Raw genomic sequence first — 20,569 nt, 5'->3', positions numbered from 1 at the left:
TACCCAGCGTAATGCTGTGCAAAGCAGATGAACTGTCTTACACTTTGTCTTCACTGAGTTTTAATGTAATAATTAATCACAGAATTTCCCTGTGTAGTAAGAGTTTTGTGTGCATGATGAGAGAAGAAAAATACATATTTATGGTACAAAAAAAGTCATTTTAATGTCAGCCATTGATAGAATTGGAGCCCACTAAATTCCTAACACATTAACATTGTGGCAGCAATAATAAGCTATAAAATAAATATATTAAATCCCAAAATTATGCAAGATAAAAAAATGGTGGAGAAGCTTTCTTTCAAACATGTTGCTGCCAAAGGACTCAGTACTACACTGCAGGACACAATTATTATTCTCTGTAGACATTAATTAACATTCAGTGTAGTTAATCACCACTTTGCAAACATTGCAAATCACATTGCTTAAAACTAGTTTCTTACGAACACTTTTTTCCAGTAAAGTGGAGTACATTTCTAGGGACTTTGAATTACTGAAACTATTTTAATGTGAACCTTCTTATCTCAGGTATCCTCACGTAAACTTATTCTTTCTGCCATAATAACAAATACTAGGAAATAAGGCCTGAATTATCCCACAGGTCCAAAGTGATCAAGGTACTTAAAACAGTTCACTTGCTTCTTTACAGAGACAATTTTAATTCCACAGAAAGGGATCATTTCTTTTTAACTGAAACTGTGTATTTATTGCTATTTGTGATTGCTTAGTGTGCAAGACAGTTGCATTCTTGAAGAGTTCAAAATAAGCGCGTTGGTTATCAGTGAGCAGACGAGTCCTGGGACTGTTTCAAACGACTAGATGATGATCATGACTAGTGCAGCTGAGTCTCTCTGGCCAATTGATTTACACACTCCAAACCCAGATGCTGACTATGACTTGTAGAACCACAGGTAGTGCTGAAATGTGTGGAGTGGGTAGAACTAACTTGTACATTTTGGACATGAATTCATGCTTACTTTGAACTCTTTAAGAATACAACTCTCACACACACCAAGCAATCAAACACTGAACTTTACTTTTTTAAGCTTTTTCAAAGACAAAGCTGAAATTACCGCTGAAGAGGCAATAGTGCACCTTACAGTTGAAGTATATCAAGTACTTCTTCAAAAACATCAGGGTTCTCAATTCTACCTCTTCATGCTACCATCTTTTTCTTGGAAGACTTATTTAGGCCCAGATAAATCTCATATAATGCTAATGGCCTCTCTAAGGCATCTTGCCCCTGGATTCTTGCAATTTCAATGGAAAGACAGGTTATACACATCGTAGATAGTCAGAAATGCCCTGCAGAGGTGCTGCTCTCTTCCTGTTGATTTTATAAGTAATGCCTGGTGACTGCGCTCCTAACTAAGACACCGGTTAAGTTCCCAATGGTAGATGAGATCAATCAAGCCTTTAACGCTTGTGAGAGGTGAAAGTATGGCATCCTCTACAGCCTGACATCCTCTGTTTATTTGCAGAGCACATATAACCACAGCAGTACATGAATTTCTTCGCATTGTTCCACCAGTAACTCAACCCCAAGCACAGAGGGCACCTCCTCGTATGGACCACAGGCATAAGGAAGGTTATGTGACCACTTAGTTCCCCTTCAAAGGTGAACACCTCTCTTCAGGGAATTCACAAAGGATGAGAAGCCTATTTAAGTCTCCCTGTCCTTTTGGTGCTTGATGCTGCTTTTGAAGCTGGCCAGGATGGTGAGACAATTTGCAACACAGACTAGAGACAGGGCAGAACTCACTCATTTCACATGACTGTACAATCTGTGCTGAACTGAAGCCAATGACAGGAGGTGGCAGCATTTTCTGTTCCTCTGAGCCCTCTTGACTCCCTGCACTTTTTTGTTTTAACTTTGTTATCACTAGCTGTTTGCTCCCATGATTAAATCATCATTTGACACATGCAATCTATCACAATCTCTCCTACAGAAACATGATGAGCCATGCAAGTCATAGAAAAAAAAAACCATAAAATTATTTACATCTTTCAAAGGGACCAACTTCCTTGTTGTCTGATATGAAGGAGTGAGAGTAGCTGGGTAATTGTAGTCAACACCGTCATGTTTGTAATCAGATTTATAGGCTATCTGAAACACAGGGAGAACAAAAAAAAAATCATTCTTTTTTTTTAAGCTGTCATTTGTTTGAATAATTATCAGTCAAGAGGAAAGGAGAAACAATAATATTAATATTAAATGCAGGAAACAAAGTAAGTTCAATGTCATGAGTGACAAAGAAAATGAAATTATTTGCATAGTTTAGCCACTAATTGATTCTTTTTCAGCTCCTCAATTAATCCAATGCCAACAGTGGGAGCATTAACTTAACTTCCACCTATGACACATCTCTTTTATCTTTCTGCTTAGTTCTCAAGCTTCTTACAGATTTGTAAATAATGTACTTGAAGGAATGGTATGTAACGAAATAGCTTCTTGACTAACCCAGTAAATTAAATTGGAATCCAGAAATCTTCATTAAAGACTGTTTTTTCAGCAAAGGTCTGACCCTGGGGGTGGTGGCAAGAAACCTTCAGCATCCTACTGATGTCAAAGAAAACTGAAGGAGCTCAGTATGTTGCCAGATCACTGAATTTGCTTATTTTAACTTCTTCCACACAGTGAGCTATAAATCAGTACAAAAGTGTTTCCAGAATTTCCCCTCTTCTCAACATATCTGTCCTTCAGATCCCCAGTATGATACGATCTAAAGTTTGCTATCATCAACTTAATTCTGGAAAAACTTAAAGAGAAGAAAGCAACAACCTTACAAGTGTGATTAAAAAAGACTTACATTGCTTGCCAAGCTGCCAACTTTCATGGCATGTAGCATTCGCTTGTCCATGCCGATACCTGCATAATGACCTTTCACCTGGTTCTGGTAGGTTTCTTTGTATTTAAGCTGTACAAAAAAAGCAAAAATACCCTGAGAAAATATATTTAGTTTTTCTATGAGTTTCCATATGTTACAGGAGTGAGACAAATTATTACAGTGGTGGTCTACTAGTGTTGCACCACTACAGAAACTCATGAGTCCACAACAACCTTAGTACTTTAAAAAATAAAAACTAAAACCCTCTGTGAGTTTCCTCTTTTACAAGATGTCATTTACATATTCTTCATATCACCTGGATGTCACATAAAGGAGATACCTCTGCATTCTATTGCTGCATATTATTTCATCAGAAATAAATACTAGAATGAAGTTGCAGGGAAGCATTATTTGTACATTAACAAACGAACAGATAATCATCTACCAAAACTGGACTGTTTTGGTGCAGCTTTCACCAAGCCCAGAGTAGGGAATTAGACAACAAGGTAAATTAACCACTCTACCATCTCATCTGTATGGCAGAAGATTTACTCCTCCTGGACTTCAGAGAATGGTAGCAAGCAATATAAAGCAAAATTATACTTCAGTATCATAAGATACAAGCAGTATAATTATTAATATTGATTACTTTCACACAGTAAACACATTCCTTTTTGACATTAACTCTGGTAAAGTATCTTCTGCCTACCCTTCCAGCCAGGAAATGGACATACACAATGAATTAAGTAATAATTATGACAGATAACAGTAACAACTGACAGATACTTGTCTAGATTAGCAGTCCATTGTAAGTAATCTCTCTACCATATATCATAATAGTTCTTTTCATAATCCTATATAAAATGACCCCCAGTTATCCATCAGGACAGACTAGGATAGGTGCTGTACATACATGGGTTAAAATCAGTTATAACAAAATTCCCAGTGCACGCTTATCTGAAATACACACACAGATGACTTGCGATTCCAGCAGCTACCAGGTTAAGCAAGCCACACACGAAGTACCAAAAACTTACATCACTGGTGAATTTTGAGATCTTGCTCACATTCTTGAATTGCGGAGTATCACAATAGTTCATGCTGTAGCCTCTGTTGTTTCCGAGATCCTTCTTATACTCCACCTTAGTGACAAAAATGCACAAGGGAAAGATATGGTAAAACCTTAACTTGCTCTGTCAAGTTCCTTCACACACTTTTTATTAGCCAGACCCACTGTTCAGACATTTTGATACATGGCTTTCATCAGATGGCTTATGATGAAAATTAATATAAAGATGATTTTCATATACTCAGTTCTCATTTTATAGGCAAAAGAAATGCAAACAATTTCATCCATTTGGACCTCAGCAAAGTGTACGAGACAGTGCCATGAAGAAAATTATTAACAAAAACAAGGATCTACAATGGAATTTTAAGGTGAGTATGCTGCAAGTGAAAGCAGAAAAAGCAACAGGTGTTTTTCAACAGGAAGGACTGAACAGGAGGAAGCTTACCTGCAGAGTTCTTCAGAGTAAGTTCAAATACAGAACTGGTTTAATATTTTCATTAAGCACCTTTGCTCTGAAGTAGGAATGCTAGGGGTGGTATTAAAAGGGGTAATAGAAATGGGACTAAATTCAGCAATGTAGAGGTTAATGTATGTAGGGAGTAGCCATCAAAATTTCAGCTATAAGAGCTCATCACCTGGAAAGGCTAAGAAAGAGAAAATTGTTCATATGTAGGCTGACCACAGAAAGATGGCGAGATGCCAAAGTAACACAGCCATGAAAAAGGCAAATGCAGTCCAAGGCAGGAGCAAGAGGAGACTTTTGAGCAGGCACTGGGAAGTGCGTGTGCTATGTATCAGGTTCCAGCAAGATCTCATCAAGAACTTATGTACTCTTACAGTCATTCCTGTTCAAGGAACATGCACTCAGCCTGTAACAGCTGCAGCAAAAGACTGAGAGAGGTAAGAATTTGACTTGCTTAGTGTAGGCAAACAAAGGCAGAGAAGAGAAAATGATATCTGTTTGTAAACATCTCAGAAAGGTAATCATGCACAGAGAAGAACTTTTTCAACTAAAGGGCAATGTTGGCACAAAACACAACAGTAATAAAGTGGACAGGAATAAATGTAGGCTAGAAATTAGAAGAGGAGGATTATATTATACTGTGCCGAAACAGCAGGAGCCAGGAATCATTGGCCCCAGAGGCCCCTTCCAGTCCTTCTTCCAGGGGTTTTTCATTATTGAAAGTTTTATACTTTGACATCTCAAGAGTATAAGTTTAAAAAACTGCCATGGGGAAGCTCTAGAAACTCACATTTATTAATAGCTTTATAGCTGATATGACACTATAAATAAATTAATAATTCAGAATCTGCTGAGAATTCTCTAGCAATCTTCCCTTGCCAAGCTGAAGAAGAATGCATTATCACTAACTCACAGTCTTTCACATGATGGAAGAAAAAAGAAACCTGCATTAATAGAATGGTACAAATTTTGGCTCTGTTGCTGTTATTTTTTAATTATCAGTAGAACCTTCTTTGAAACACTCTAAGGTACACACCCAAGTCATCCTAAAGCATTTATGATTATAACTTCACAGCACATTAACAGCTCAATTCAGGGGTTTTTTTTAGATTTCTATTCTTCATGTGGCCAGAATTAGAATTACTCTTCTGGGGTTAATTTCCAATACTTTCATACAGATCATTGGAAGCGCCAGACAACAGCACATGAAGATCTGTTCTTGCACCTTTCTCTCCAGTTACTGTGCTACACACAGATCATTTTTGTTACATATTGGGCAATAAGAACAACAGCTTTTTGTATTTGTAGTCCTTACCCATCAGACACAAATGTTTGCATGAGCTGCTCTCAAACTTGTTAACAGATCGGTTCAATGCCTTACCTCACTGACAAGCTTGTTAACACTTTGGGCTTGTTTAAGGACTAAGTTGTCTTCAGCCGTTAGGGAGTGAAAGTGAGCTGCACCTTTCATCTTGGAAAGATCTTTCTTGTATTTTATCTGAAAAGAAGTAGGGAAAATTATAAAACAGATGTCTACCTTTTCACCATTGCTATTTAAACTGGCTTCATGAGTTGGGATAAGATTTTTCCTATTCTCACTTTGATAAGCAAATAGAACTTGCTAAGTTAAAACACTCTAAGTTGTTACTTCCTGAAATAAACCACATGTGAAATCACAGCCCTAACAATCCCTGCCAAGCCACTTCACTAGACAGCATTTTTTTAAGCCATTTTTTACATAGATAGAACATCACTGGTTGTTGTTCATAGCTTGAACAGATAACTAGCAGATTCTTGGCTAGTGACTGGTCGGAGCTTGTGTGCTCTTCTATTATTACTGAAGTTAATTCTCAGTACTTTAATTTTAGACTTCTAGTCAGAGAATTAAAGATAGTCATAGTCATCAAGTGCTCTGTGAACTTCTCCTTTTGTAGAAACCAGTTTTTTGAGAAAGATGTATCTTTTTGCACTCATAATGTTTTAACAATTCTATTTCTCTACCAAATCAACATTGAAATAAGGGATCTGTTAATTTAATTTAGACATCTGGTTATTGACTTAAGTTGAGATAGGATTGGTGAAGAGAGTTAATATCTATACTGGCCTTTTGCCAAACTTTGTCCAGAAAAAACCCTGTTGAGCATATATTTCAATATTTCTTGCATACAAGGAGATGCTTATATTCTTCATCCCATGTTACTAATTTAAAAATCAGATTCATGATATAGAAAAATAACAAATTATTTGAAATGTGCTGAACTGCAAAGTGTTTTTTATTTTCCATGTCAGTACACAGTTTCTCAGGCTTTAAAGATATGTAGCAGCTTGATAAGTAACCTGGTGTGTTACTGCCATGAACCAACGCTTCTGCTTGCTCTAGGTATTACAAATAAATAAGGAAACTGCTGACCATTAGCATTTTAAAAACCTATGAAACTGACATCTTTATCTGGAAAGGTTAAATATTTCATGTTTAAACAGAGGATCACTGAGTTTGACATCAAAATAGGGACTGGTCACAGAAGGTTTCAGGGTTTTTATATTCTCTCAGTCATAAGCTCAGGTGACAGAATATGACTGATCCTTTCACTCTAGCTCACTGCTAGGGTCTAGTCCAGGCTAGTACAAGCTGAAAGACTCAACCATCTGTCTGTTATCTCCTCAGAAAACAGACTGAGCCCATCAGCTCAGGTAGCCCCATGGGGGTCAGGTGTCCACACTACAAAGGTTGTCACTCGCAGGAACTCTTCACAGCAGCCACAGGGTAGTGACCGACAGACTGACCCATTTTTGTCACTACTAGAAATGGTCTCCTCAAATAGGACTGAGGCTCTTTAATCAACGGGTTGCGTGCAAGAATCACACATCACCACCCTTTTTGACAATTCTTTAGCTTACCACCCAAAACTAAAAATCCCCAGCCTAGAAATAATCTCAGTCTTGTGAAGTGACAGTGTCATACTCTATGGTTTCTTTTCCTCCATATGACTTGCTTTGCGCTAGAGGCATGATACATCAAAATATCAAAACCAGTTCAGCTCATTCATCTTCCATTTATTCACTACTGGGAATACCACAGTAGTCCACAGGATGATTAAGGCAGTTGAAGGTTTCATTAATAATACAGGTGCAAATTTGCCAGGAGGGTTAACCTAACAGTAGGGATCCCCATTAGTTGCTACATCCACCTCCTCCCCCATGCAAGCTGGAGCTGTGTCCCCTTCTATTAATGGATATTATTAATCCCCGGAGCCATCCAGTTCCCGGCAATGCAGTGAAATGTCATTGTTGTTTACTTCTCAAGTGTAATTTTAGCATTCTCCTCCTAGGCACTGCTCTGACAAACTGCTGGCTTTAATTGTTTATGAATTGTATTGATTCAGGTTTCATACTTACATCACTTGCTAATTCATTTGCTTTCTTGGCATTTTGATAAGCTGGAGTGATCATAGCAGGAAAGCTTCCTTTCCCTCTGCGTTCTTCATACTCATCCATATAATCCTGAAGAAAATTCAGACTGTTTACTCATCATACATGAGCAGGTGGGGCCTTGGGTGAGTTCACAAAGCCCCATAGTCCTTGTTAGTAGGAAAGTTCATCGCTTCATTGTATTTTTTTTTTTATGAAAAAGAGAATGAAATGACCAACTGTAAGAATAAAATCACCCATTAAATTAACTGTGCCTGTGAAATTACTTGTGTTGCATTGCAAGAGAAATTTAGGTAGCAATTAGCTACAGTCAAGATAGCATCCAAGTATGCAATGATGTACATCCTTCTAGTCTCATCTCAGTTCTTACAAAGATGATATCTGCTAGCCCCTCTCTTTGTTAATATATGTTTCCCTGGAAAACTATAAAAATATCTAATGGTTTGGGCAGCCAGGAGATTTGCTTAAACTTCCCAAGTTTAGCATAGGGTCAGCCTTCCTCTGTGATGTGACAGAGGTCTCTTGATCTCTTCATGGCCATTTCACACATCGTAACTGACCAAAAATAATGTTTCTCTAGTGCAGTGATATATTTGAAGAGGGATTCATTAATGAAGCAGAAATATCTAGATATTAAAGTGGTAAACTCCTTAGGGAACAAAATCACAAAACTCCATTGGCTCGATTTAAAAGAACAATTGTTGCGGAATTAACACTCGTAAATCTATCTATAGATAAGCTTATGTGTAAATGTTTGACAATTTGAAAAGCCTTTTGATAATTTAATAACAAAATACTGGAGCTTCTTTTTAAAATGGTAATACACAATGCTTTCTATGGCAAGATCTGCGGAGAATACGGTTAAGTATACAAACAAGTAAGATGATACAGTGTAATGTGTCTTCTCTGTAATATTCTATAAATCCTTTGTAGCAAAGGGTCAGTTTAAGTGAAAAAAGAATGTGTGGCATGTCAAGAATGTCATGGAGAGCACAGATAGAAAGGACTATAAATATTTGGGGTATCTATCTCTCTTGTGACTTCTCAATGCAAAACAACCCATTGTAGGTTATTTTGTGCACCATCAATGTCACATGATAAGATAGGTCATATCATAAGTTTGTGAACAATGTAATGTAGCTATAGTTATTGCATATAAATTATTCTATAAACAGGCAGAAAATAAATATCCTTGACTAATCAGTTGAGTTAGTTTTTTAAAATGCCATTCATGAGTCTGAATTCTTCAGACTAACTTGCTATTTTCTTTTTCTTCTTTCTCAGATATATTTTTATATCATTTCTAATATTGCTCATATTACAAAAGAGCATTTTCAAAGTTCCAGATAATTAATTTTAGCCACTTCTAAGATTTTTAAACATGAACAAAACAGGTGTTCAGCACACAGGAATTTTACAGTAAGATTCCTTAAATTGTCTCATGTTATATCTGTATGATGTACCCTCATGATCTTGACAGTTAGAAATCCAATCTCTTTACCCATGTTAAGTCACGCTTCACTCAGAAAGATCCATTAATTTCAGTTATTATTGATAATTTCTATTTTATTTGAATAAAAACATCAGAATCCAATCTATGAAGATTAAAACTCAAATTAAATTTGAAGTCTGTGACTGAAGTTTCAAAGATACTTTCAAAGAAAAAAAACTTAAATTAATTCTAAAGATAGCAGTATTCCAATGCTTGAAAATGCAGTTGGTGCTTTTTCAAATTAATTTTATTTGTTTATTCTTACTAAAACTTGTAGTAGTTCAAAAGACAGAAACTAATTGAAGGCTTTATTGCCACATATTCTAACATCATATTCTTCAAGGATGGTTTGCTTTTCACACATTATAAGATGTAGGTTTGGACAGAAGTAGTGAAGAAACGTAAAACTCCCAAATGTCTTAGGATAATATATCCCCTGTTCCTTCATTTCTCCAAAGTATATGGGTCTCATGAGGAGCTAGGATGAAAAACCTAAGACTAACCATACAGTTTTGTTTATACAAAAACATTATTCAATTACTTCCAAATTCCCTTTAGTTGTATTCAGTTCTATGTAGCTGTACTATTTCCCTAACTTAATTGGAATGGAACTTTGGATGCATTTTGGGAGACCACAAAAATAATTGCATTCCCTTAAAAATGAAATAAAAGCAAAACGAATGCCACAGACCAAAACAGACCTAAAGCCTATTTGGTTCCACAAATGCAGAACTGCAACTTGTCAAGTTGACAATACCGCTTTTGTAGAAGAGCTGGAATCTAAGAGATCGTGTATGATCTTCAGTGCCACTTGCACATATTTAGAGCTGCAAAGCTTCTAAGATTTCTAAAAATACTGGCAGGGAAAAGCTGCTTAACTATCTACTAACTTTCTGCCATTTCACAGCCCTTTCACTTTTTCTCCTAACTGAATTTACATTTTCTTTTTAATGGAATGGGAAAGTTTCCACAAGTAAACACATTTCAGTGTGACACGTAACAACACAACAATAGAAATGTATAGTGCATACATGTACACAGATAAAATCTGCCAAGGTAAGGCTTACCTTTTGGAATGACCCTACCATAAGGATCGTGCAGTGACAGTGCACGCACCTTGTAGTCTCATCTTGTAAGTGCCAATGCCAAATATATTACATATTCAGAGCATGGTGCTGTTGCACACTATCTTTTCATTTGAGACCTTGCTTTCTCATACAGGAAAGCAAAGTGAAAATAGGTCTCACTGCAGTTTCTCAAGTCTTGATCAATCAACCATAGTAATGATCAACATCAGCATGGGTATCTCTCGGATGTTGCATACCTGGCCATATTGATCTACATTTTCTCTTGCAAAAGTTACATCTGTTCCAGCTGTATGGCTGGCTTTTCCCTTGATCTCTTTTTCATATCTTTGATGATACTTTACCTAACAGGAAAAAGAAAAGGAAAAGAATCATCTGGATGAGTTTAGTCTGGTACACAGATGCTACATAATAAATAATAATCAATGACACACATATGTTGACAATAAAAGATTGTCAAAATTCCCACTGCCACGAATCTGCAGAAGTCAAATATGCCACTTGAAGATATAAAAACAAAACTAGTGTCGTACTTTTTAATAATGCACTAGGGACATGGGACTTGCCAGTCCAACCCAGACCATTAGTTCAGCGTGTTCAGTACTCCCTGCTTGTCAGTGGCTAATCCCCGATGCTCCAGCAGGTTAAAAAAATAGAACTGATTGTAATGTAAATTCATGGTTACCACAGAGCACTCCTTTTACTGTGGGGTCATCTGAACGCCATTAATAAATGGGCTTGTTTCTGAAAGATGCTGATATCCCCAATGATCAAGGGAATTTTAGGCAATCAACCTTCAAGTTTAGACCAAGATTTACCCTACCTTTGCTGAAGTCAAAATAATGCCTATAACCTGATGCTGCCCTTTAATCACTATGTGTGTTTGCTGACACAAATGAAGGGTTTTCCATAGATCAAAGGCAAACAAAAACATTTAAATGTTTTAGAGTCAGTTGCTTTTGCCTTCAAAATTACAGATCTTTTCTTATTTTCCTCAATGACTCTTAATAATGTTTTAAATTCACTTCCACTGAGTTAGCACTATATGTTATCTTCTCCAACAAAAAGAGCTTTCCTTTCAGTCTCCAATGACAAAACACAATTATTAACTGTACATTTTGAAGCAATACTGGTGTCCCGTTACAATGCTTTTTAAAGAATACAGGGGTGTTGTGGTTTTGTGGTTTGGAGAGGAAAAGAAAGCCAATAAAGATCAGTACACCAAGGAGTGTAAAAAAAAAATCCCAACAGTAAGGAGAGTAAAATGAGTGGAATAAAAAGCTATATTTTATAAATCTGTATCTATGTCAAATGTATGCATGTGTTTGTGTGTGTGTGTATGTGTCTGTACATACTTTATAGATATAATTGCTATTCAGGAAGCTACTTTCATAAAAGCCTCATCCTGTAACAGCACAAAAGAAGGAATAGGAGAATGAACTGTAAGGACCCACTGGGAGCATGGAAAGTCATGGCAAAGCAGAGCTCTGCAAACACAGCCCTCCCCTGATACAAGGTCGCCCAGAAATATTCTGGCTCTGTAAATTAGAGCTGCACTTCAGCCCCTCTAACTCATACTGGGTTGGGCAGAATGAAATCAAAGACCTCCAGCTGACTCATTATTGTCTTCCTTCTTAGTTGTATGCAACAGGAGGCTGGGTAAAGAGGACGCTTTTGCCCACAAAAATCCACAGTGTTGATTCACAAATAAAACACCTAATTTTTTCTTTGTGCATAAAACTCAACTTTGTCCTGCAAAAGACAACCACTTGAAAATCTGTGTATGAAGTGCACTGCTAGCACAACTCCACCATGCTCATGGAGTTTCTGCCGGTAAACATTTTAATCCAAAATTTGTGTGAGAATTAATTCTTTTCTTCCCCAAAAGACAATTTGCTTTGGACACTTACATCGCTGGCTAATTCATTCGCTCTCTTGGCTATTTGATAAGCTGGAGTGATCATAGCAGGGAAGCTGCCTTTCCCTTTCCGTTCTTCAAAGTCTTCTGTGTATTTCAACTGTAAAAATCCAAGACAATTCAGGAGCAATTAGATCAAATGTATCTTAATTACACACATAATCAACTCTTAAAGTTGCAAAGTCAGGCGTTCGATGGCTGTCCTCTGCCAAAAGGAAGATGAACCATGAAGTCTGAATCTACCTCCTTTGTGTGTATGCTTTACAATGTAGTCTTCAACCACGTGACCGCATGTTTTCTTCAGGGCCTCTGTGTCTCATTCAGGGTATAGGATGGATCACAGTTGTTTAAAGAAAATACTAAAGTTGTCTGCACAATGCCTGCCTGACTCTAATATTAATAAATATTAATTAACTCTAATATTAATAAATATTAGAGTCAGGCAGCTTCCTTCTTTACTTTGCATGCCAGCCAGTTGCTGGGTATAGAACAGACTAGTTCCCTGCCTTCAGTTCTGACAGCCAGCTAGTCCCTAAAATGGCCTAGAACTGCATATGGTCTTTATAACTGGAAGAATTAAATACTTAATGGTAAAATGTATCAAGAATATTTTAAGGTAATACGCATTTCAAGAGTCTGCCTTTCAAATACTAATTTTTTACTTTTCTTTACATTCATATTTTTAAGTGATTTATAAATGTCCTAAGAGTCACTTGCAGAGTCAAAAACAAGTCAACCTTTTTTGTTTCACTTACATCACTTGAAAGCTGTCCTCCAACCTTTGCATGAAGTATATCTGGAGTGTCTACCACAGAGGTGAACTTCGAAACTCTCTCTTCATGTCCCCGCTTATATTCTACCTGAGGGAGAAAACATATAAAATACATATTAAAAACAATAAGCAGCAAATGTGCATTTTCTATCAGAAGGCTTCAAGAGAAAATGAGCAACACCACTCATGACACTCCCCACTGTACAGTCAAGCTATCAGTATATTTAAGGCCCAATTTCCTTAAAGTGAATGCCAGAAGCAGATAGAAATAGACCCAGATAATCAAATTTTCAAATTATACTAGATTTATGTGAGCCACACATTTGACTAAAATATTATGAGACTAGTCATTAGTGGCCCAAAACACTAAGATCATACTGCAATGACAATGCAGACAGTGTTTGCAGAAAACAATGCAATACTTTAAAATCATTTCTACAGGATTTATTTTTACTTGATCTTTTTCAGTTGAAGTCTTATTTTTAAATAAGCAATTTTCTGTGCATATATTTAAAGTAGCTTCTATATGAAATAAATTCAATATTACAGTATTTGTATTCAATATTATGGCATTTAACTTCAAATAATAAAGAAAGCAAAAAATGTCAGATGTAAATAAATAGATTAATAAAGCCATAAAGTGAAAATAAAGGTAATGAATTAAATAAACATTTTAGAGTGATTCACAATCTCTTTCAGGTTGTGATGAATTACAGCAAAAGTTGCTACATCTTTCTGGAAATATCTATATTGCCATTTATCCTATATGATTGTCTTCCCAAGCCAAGTAGTTTGTTAACTCTATTTCCTGCATCATGTTAAAGTTTTCTCACTTTGTAGAATTAACACTACAGCAAATATTCATCACAGAACCTACTGTCTAAAGTGAATGGCCTAAACCCAAGATTCTCCAAATTCAGAAGTCTAACATACAATTAAAAAAACTGCCACTTACATTACTGCTTAGTTGGGTGGCTCTCTTAGCAACCTGATAACCTGGAGTGATCATAGCGGGAAAGCTGCCTTTGCCTCTCCGCGGCTCATATTCTTCTGTATATTGAAACTAGAAAACAAACATTTTGGGTTTTGTTTTTACAGAAGAGCCCACTGTAGTTTAATGTGATTCCTCCTTTAATGTCTGCTTCCTAAAGGTATATATCACTTTATTTAAAAGTAAACAAATTAAAGAACTTATAAGTTTGCTAGGTAGAAATATTTCCTACATACAACAGAAAACATTCCCCATTCATATCAATTATCCACTGTTAATTGGCTATGTTGACTGACTCACTGACCCATTGTATCGGCATAGACAATCAGTCATAATTGAGAAGTGATTTCCATCAGTCATGGAAATACAGTCAATGAAAGGTCTACTCTATGGAAAATAAGACACGTTTTCCATCATGAGTTCTGCTCTACTGAGGGAAACACCTCTGCCTGCTAGATCATGATATAAACAAGGTTACCTCAGATATCATTGGTCAGTAGTTGAAGTGTTTCTCAATTACATAAATATATAAATGTACGATTTTCAGAATGGGCAATAGCATTGTTCTGTGACTTTAATCACTTACATGGTTAAATATTATTATTGACAGAGGTAAATATGTCAGTCTCCCCTTGTTTGGTAACATATTACCAAAGGTTGGCTTTGATGCACTGGTAAGTCTTCAGAATACGATAGCCCATGAAAATAAAGCTATTCCAAACATCAGCCCACTTACATCACTCATAGTCTTCTGTGCCTGTGTTATCCTGACCATCTCAGGATCTGGGATAGTTCCCGAGTACCATGATTTTCCCTCCTCATAGGCAGCATAGTAAGCATTCTATAAAAGAAAAATTAAATAACTACCAATCTTCACCCATGTTTTAATACACAAACAGCTGATCTGACAGAAAAAAAGGAAACTTGCACAATGCTGTGGAAGTGAAATTCACTCTGCACAAGTACAGCACAAGGCCTACACTCCACATACCTTCAGAATACCAGGCCAGAGCTTGTATAACAAGAATTGACATCAAGGTGTCAGGATCTAGGATCCTGGAGTGAGACTCAAATAATTTCCCCTAGGAATCAGACTACTTGTTGTGAAGCTTCAATGTCAGTAGAAAGAAGACACATTGAGTAAGGCTGCACATGCAGCAGTCCAAACAGCTAACTGTATAGATACACTCTTCCTTCCTCATCTTCTGATTTTTTCACCCTAAGCTACAATCAAGCTATGCTGCCTTGAAAAGTTTAGCCAAATGAGAAGCAATGCCTTTTTTAGCATTGGAATGCTGTGAGTAAAACCCTAACAATCAGGACTGCCAAGGCCAGTCCTTGGTCTTCTGCAGGCTAGTGGCTTGGAGACTTGAGGGATATTTCTTACCTGGCTGGCCAGTTGTTGGGCTTTATAGGCAGCTTCAATTTCTCTGGACCTTACATCCCATTGAAAGACTGATTTGAATTGTTCACCCTCTTCTCGATATTTTATCTAAAAAAAATTGACTTAGTATTAGTAGTTTGTTAGTACAGACTAACACATCCCCCTATTAGGGGAAGAACAAGAAGGGAGACAAACAAGGAGAACACTGTCTCTTAGTCCACAGTAATATGGAGTCTGCATGAACTGCAGCAACAAAAGGAGATGAATGCAAGACAAAACAACAAAACCAGTGCAATTCCCACCATGACAAACCCACTTCAATGCCTGCTAGTTTTGGCTGCACCTTAAACAAGTCTAAAGGAAGGCTAATTCCAAAACCACCTCTGGCCCTACTAGGCGACCCTTCTTCTTGTCCCTCACACACTGACACCATCAGACAGGCTGCTGTGGGGGAAATTGTATCAGGAAATTAGTATGTAGGCTTTTGCTGTGTTAGCTTTCAGCTCTGTCAGTTCCTTCATCTGCCTCACTGCAAAAATCATCAATACCAACACAAAAGAAGCAGAGGAACAATATGACTGCACAGAACTAATTCTCTGGGTGGCAGCATCAACATGACTTGGTTTAAGATGATTTACTCTAGTCATAATGTTTACCTATGTCTGTGTGTTAGATCTCCAATTGCTACAGACCAGCCTAGTTTTCAGTGCCAGCTAATAATTTTGTCCTGAAGACACCTTTATATATGATATGAATGCAGAAACCGAGGGACTATGACAGGCACACCTGATCCACCAAATCTCCACATCCCACAAGAAAATAGTAACCACCTTCTGAGAGCCTGTAAAACTCTCCATCTTTTCCTCCTTCTCCCTCTTTAGATGAACACCACTTACAACCTGCCTATGTACAAAAAGGCCACATAGCCTGTAGCTCTATGTCATGCAAAGACTACATAAGTACTTCCTCCATGCCACCCATTCTTGGAAAAAGAGTCTCCATGGAGGAGAAGATAGGGTTTAGCTCTAAGGTCAGAACTCTACTCTCTAATCCACATCCAGATTCTACCTAAGATTTTTTTTGCTATTATTGGAGCTGCACATCTGGAAAGGAGAAGCATACTAGACCTGAAATCTGGCATGAAGTTGTGAAAGAATAATTTGGTCTTTAGATAATACTTTTTGGGGAAGTAATCTATGAGGATTGAAATCCCCAAGAATTTTCAAGCAGAACACGTCAATGCAGCATTAGATGAAAGAACTATTACCTGGTGGGTCATATTTTACTCTCCTATTTCCCTGCACAGTGGCCATGAAGTATCATGACTGTGTAAATGTAAATGACTACCACATTTAGTTCCAGGTCATCATTTTCCTACTGTTAATTGTATCATGACAGCACAAAAAATACAAGTGAAATTACAGTTCTGTTATAAATCTCACTCTACAGATGCAACAAATAAGTTCCTGTCCTGAAGAGTGCAAAATCTAAACTGGCTGGACAGAAAAATCACTGAGCAGGTGTACCGTTATCCCCATTTTATAAATTAAGTACAGAGGTACAGAGAGATGAATGATTTGTCTGCTCACATAGAAATTCTGTGTAGAGGGAGGGAGCTGAATTTTTATCTCTTCATTCAAGTTGGCATCTCAACATAGGACTGATGTGAAAACATTATGTTAAGATTAAAGAAACGTGATGTTTATTGCATAAGAAATAATCTTACCTAAAAAACCACCAAACTACAGTAGCAATTGAAACCTTTTCTCAAGTTAGCATTATTTTATACATTTACCAATGAAAAAGTTTTCCTACATTCAAAATTTCTGCAGAAGTACTCCCTTTAAGTAAGTAGTGCAGAATCAGCTTCTTTACTACCCTAAGCAATTTTCTCTCTGGAGCAGAACCTCATGTGATTGAAAAGGACAGAAGGTTCTTTAGGTGTAAAAAACAAGGGAAAGTGATCTTTGAGCTATAATTCGTCTGGCGTGTATATTCACATGCACTGGAAGTATCAGAGTCTCATATCACTGCCTAAAAACAGAAATAGAACCTGCTGTAATCCCAAACTCATTCCTGACCAGATCTGTCATACACAGTTTAAAGTAAGTAAGTGTAATAGTCACTGCTGAAATAGTTACTGCCTATGATATTGCAAATTCTGATGCATAAGAATACTGTACAAGAATGATAAAGAAAAGATACGTCTGATAAAGCCTATTACATGTATATCAACTTTGTACAGCTAATACAGAACACCAGAATGAATGTAGTATACTATAATCTAAGAAATACAACTTCCTTGTTTTGTTTTAATGATGGCTAATCACATTGAAACACATAGGTTTGCTTACTAAATATAGCCATGGAATCAATAGTACTATTTTAGAGTATCAAAAGACATGACATTCAAGAAAATAGTATTACACGTGGAAGTGAGATAGCTGTCAATTATTGGCTGTTTCTGTGTTTCTCATTTCATGAGATTCTTAGAAATGCAAGTTTGAAACAAATACATCTGGGGGAAAACAATGCAAGACAGAAAAGAATGGCATTTGAAAAGAAAGAAGACTTCGAGCACCCCTAGAGGGTTGCCGGGGCAGAGCAGCCGTTTAGAGGATGGATGCAGTTAAAAGCGCGTGGAAAGCTAGTCCATCCTTAACGTTTTAGCAAAATATTTTCAGCAAAACCATGCAAAGCTCCCTGGACTTCGTGTTTTCTCACAAGAGGGAAATATCATCTTAGGTTTGTCAGAAATACTTGACAAAGTATTTATGAGAACTTTTGCCTACGTTCTACTGAGAATTTATTTTTTGTTTCGTGCCCTTTAGTATCAGTTTTGGAAGAGATCATAAAGCAAGTAGGTCATTCTTGTTTCAAATGGCTGTGTAAACCCCCCTGATTTAGTTACTAAGTTTACATAGCTCTGGGCAGTATCTCCCACAGTTTATGCGAACAATGCTTCCATGTAGATTATCAGATATGGCAGGTGAGATACTGCTATCCATTTTTCTTTCTGAAAGTAGAAGCAAATTCAGATCTAACCTTTCTTCCTTATGAGTGAATGCATTTTAAAAATTATGATTCAAACCTGGGCTGAGATCTTACTGCTCTAAAAGAACACAGGAGGGTAAGTAAAGGATACATACTTACATCACATAAAGAATACATTTCCAAAACAAGACACAAATATGATATAAAAATGTAAAACAAAGCTAAATACATTTGGCCCTCAAGCTTCTTACCTCACTTACCACTTCCGACAGTTTTTTTGCATTTATATTTATTGGTGTCTCAAATACGCTTGTGAACGCATTGTTTTTTGGATTATGTCTAAAAAAGGAAAGTGTAAAAGGATATTAGGAATGCACTAGACAGCCCATCAGAAAGGTTCTTTTTGAGCACTCAAAAACACAATACCAGCCTCCACACCTCCATACATAACTTTTCCCCCACTCATACACAGATCTCGGATTACATTCAAGTTATTATTGTATGGAGTAGGTGCCTAGAGCAAAATTAATTTTAATGATCGTCATATCAATGCTGTGTTTCTAATAACAAAAGAGAATAATAGAATAAAAAACAACTGTCATCTCTCCTTTTTCTGCTGACAAATTTGACAGGAATTGATCATTATAAAATAAAAACTTCCTAGAACAAACCAACTCCAAAATCTGCATTTTATACATTTTCCTGATGATTAGCTCAACCTTGTTAACTCTTAACCACTGATTTGGAAAGCACTGGATTTTATGGTTGGGTTTATTTTCTTCACACAATACTGAAATGCAACTTAATTTGGTATCTTTTAACACACTGGACAAATGAGAAAGCTTTATCTACAGTAACAAGAGTTTCCCATTGTTCGTGATTCATGTAAACCCAAATATATGCACGAAGGCACTAACAATACATGATGTCACATCACACATAGGACCAGGCTGTGTCCGAATGGTGATCTTCTTCTATTACATTAAAATGACTTGGCATTTTAAACCTTTGCCTTAAAAAAAGAAAAGGAAACACACTTACGCTTGACAGTAAGGCTTTTTCTCATGGCTAACAAAGTTGTTTACTGTTAACATCATCTTGCATACTTCGCAGTGAAAACAAGCTTTATGCCATGTCTGGAAATACCACAAAACAGAAACCAAACAGACATGATTGCTATTTCATTATTACTCTGTTGAGTTTTAAATCTCAGTATTGATCCTTAACATTCATTTCATGAATTTGAAGAATTCTTCTTCAAATATATGCCTATTATTAACTCATTCCAGTTCTGAACCCAGTTATGAGTAAAGAATTTTGCACTGTGTTAAAAGTGCCAATCTATACATTTATTATAGTCCAAAATAATAAAGAAAGAAAACTGACCTGATCTATACAGTTAATCTTCTCAGCAGGGTAAACCCCATAGCCACATCTAGCACACGGCTGCACATTCATCTTGAAATCCACAGAGTGAAAAATATATAGGTTTATACAAAAGGTTCAAAGAGTATGAAAGTGACTTTTTGGCCTGTGCAAAGCACACTCTAGACACTCCAGTCAAGGCCTTTTGCAGTGGTCAATGGCTCCCATTAAAGCTCTGAATTGAAGTCTGCTGCTCCTTTTGCTGACCTTCTGTTTCAAAGTCAGCTGCAGGCTGGCTTTTAAAGCTGCTGGTTAGTAAGAGTGGTTATTTTGGCAACTGTGTCAGTGCGTAAGGGAGGGTAGCAATATCTTTCTCTAAATAGAAGAATGAACTCACAGAAACGAATCATGTCCATGTGAACATTAGAGTCTGATCATTTAGTATTTCAGTTTTGCTGTAAAGCCAGTTGTCATAAGCCCAGGATGAAAAGCATATACAGCAGCAGCAATTTATCATAGTCTCTCCTCACCCTGATATGCAGCAAGTGACCTCATGGAGGACTCCTCTGTGTTTAGGAACAGCCTCGTATTAGAAGGAGGTACCACCAGAGATGCAGGCCAGAGATGGGTTTGGAGCTTCCTGCCCCTTTGTTAGATCTAGAAGAGATACACCGCCATTGTCCCAGCCAAGCCATTACTTTTTTCCCTTGTGCCATCTCAGTTTCACCTTGTATGTTATGGGCAGCAGAGCAGAGCACACTCATTTCTCATGTCTTTCTGTT

The 20,569-nt window shown here is 36.9% G+C and overlaps 1 protein-coding gene across 2 annotated transcripts in view; it reads right to left on the bottom strand.

The window, feature by feature from the left end:
* The window catches only part of NRAP (nebulin related anchoring protein), a gene marked incomplete at its 5' end in the record, with an annotated part of 53,241 nt that extends 33,361 nt beyond the window's left edge, over positions 1-19,880 (bottom strand). Inside the window, 14 exons of one of the 2 annotated variants that reach the window (XM_082308433.1) lie at positions 2,000-2,104; positions 2,808-2,915; positions 3,863-3,967; positions 5,739-5,855; positions 7,754-7,858; positions 10,603-10,707; positions 12,274-12,381; positions 13,037-13,137; positions 14,005-14,116; positions 14,781-14,885; positions 15,432-15,536; positions 18,674-18,761; positions 19,464-19,558; positions 19,809-19,880. In XM_082308433.1, coding sequence (XP_082164559.1) covers positions 2,000-2,104; positions 2,808-2,915; positions 3,863-3,967; positions 5,739-5,855; positions 7,754-7,858; positions 10,603-10,707; positions 12,274-12,381; positions 13,037-13,137; positions 14,005-14,116; positions 14,781-14,885; positions 15,432-15,536; positions 18,674-18,761; positions 19,464-19,558; positions 19,809-19,880 — 1,431 coding nt within the window. Of the gene's footprint in view, positions 1-1,999; positions 2,105-2,807; positions 2,916-3,862; positions 3,968-5,738; positions 5,856-7,753; positions 7,859-10,602; positions 10,708-12,273; positions 12,382-13,036; positions 13,142-14,004; positions 14,117-14,780; positions 14,886-15,431; positions 15,537-18,673; positions 18,762-19,463; positions 19,559-19,808 lie in introns of both variants that reach the window. The other variant, XM_082308432.1, reaches the window with a different exon arrangement.
* Positions 19,881-20,569: the final 689 nt, after the last annotated feature.

The sequence above is a fragment of the Platalea leucorodia genome, assembly GCF_965183815.1.
Source record: "Platalea leucorodia genome assembly, chromosome: 4".
NCBI classification, from domain to species: Eukaryota; Metazoa; Chordata; class Aves; order Pelecaniformes; family Threskiornithidae; genus Platalea; species Platalea leucorodia.
This window is presented reverse-complemented; position numbering and strand designations above follow the sequence as displayed.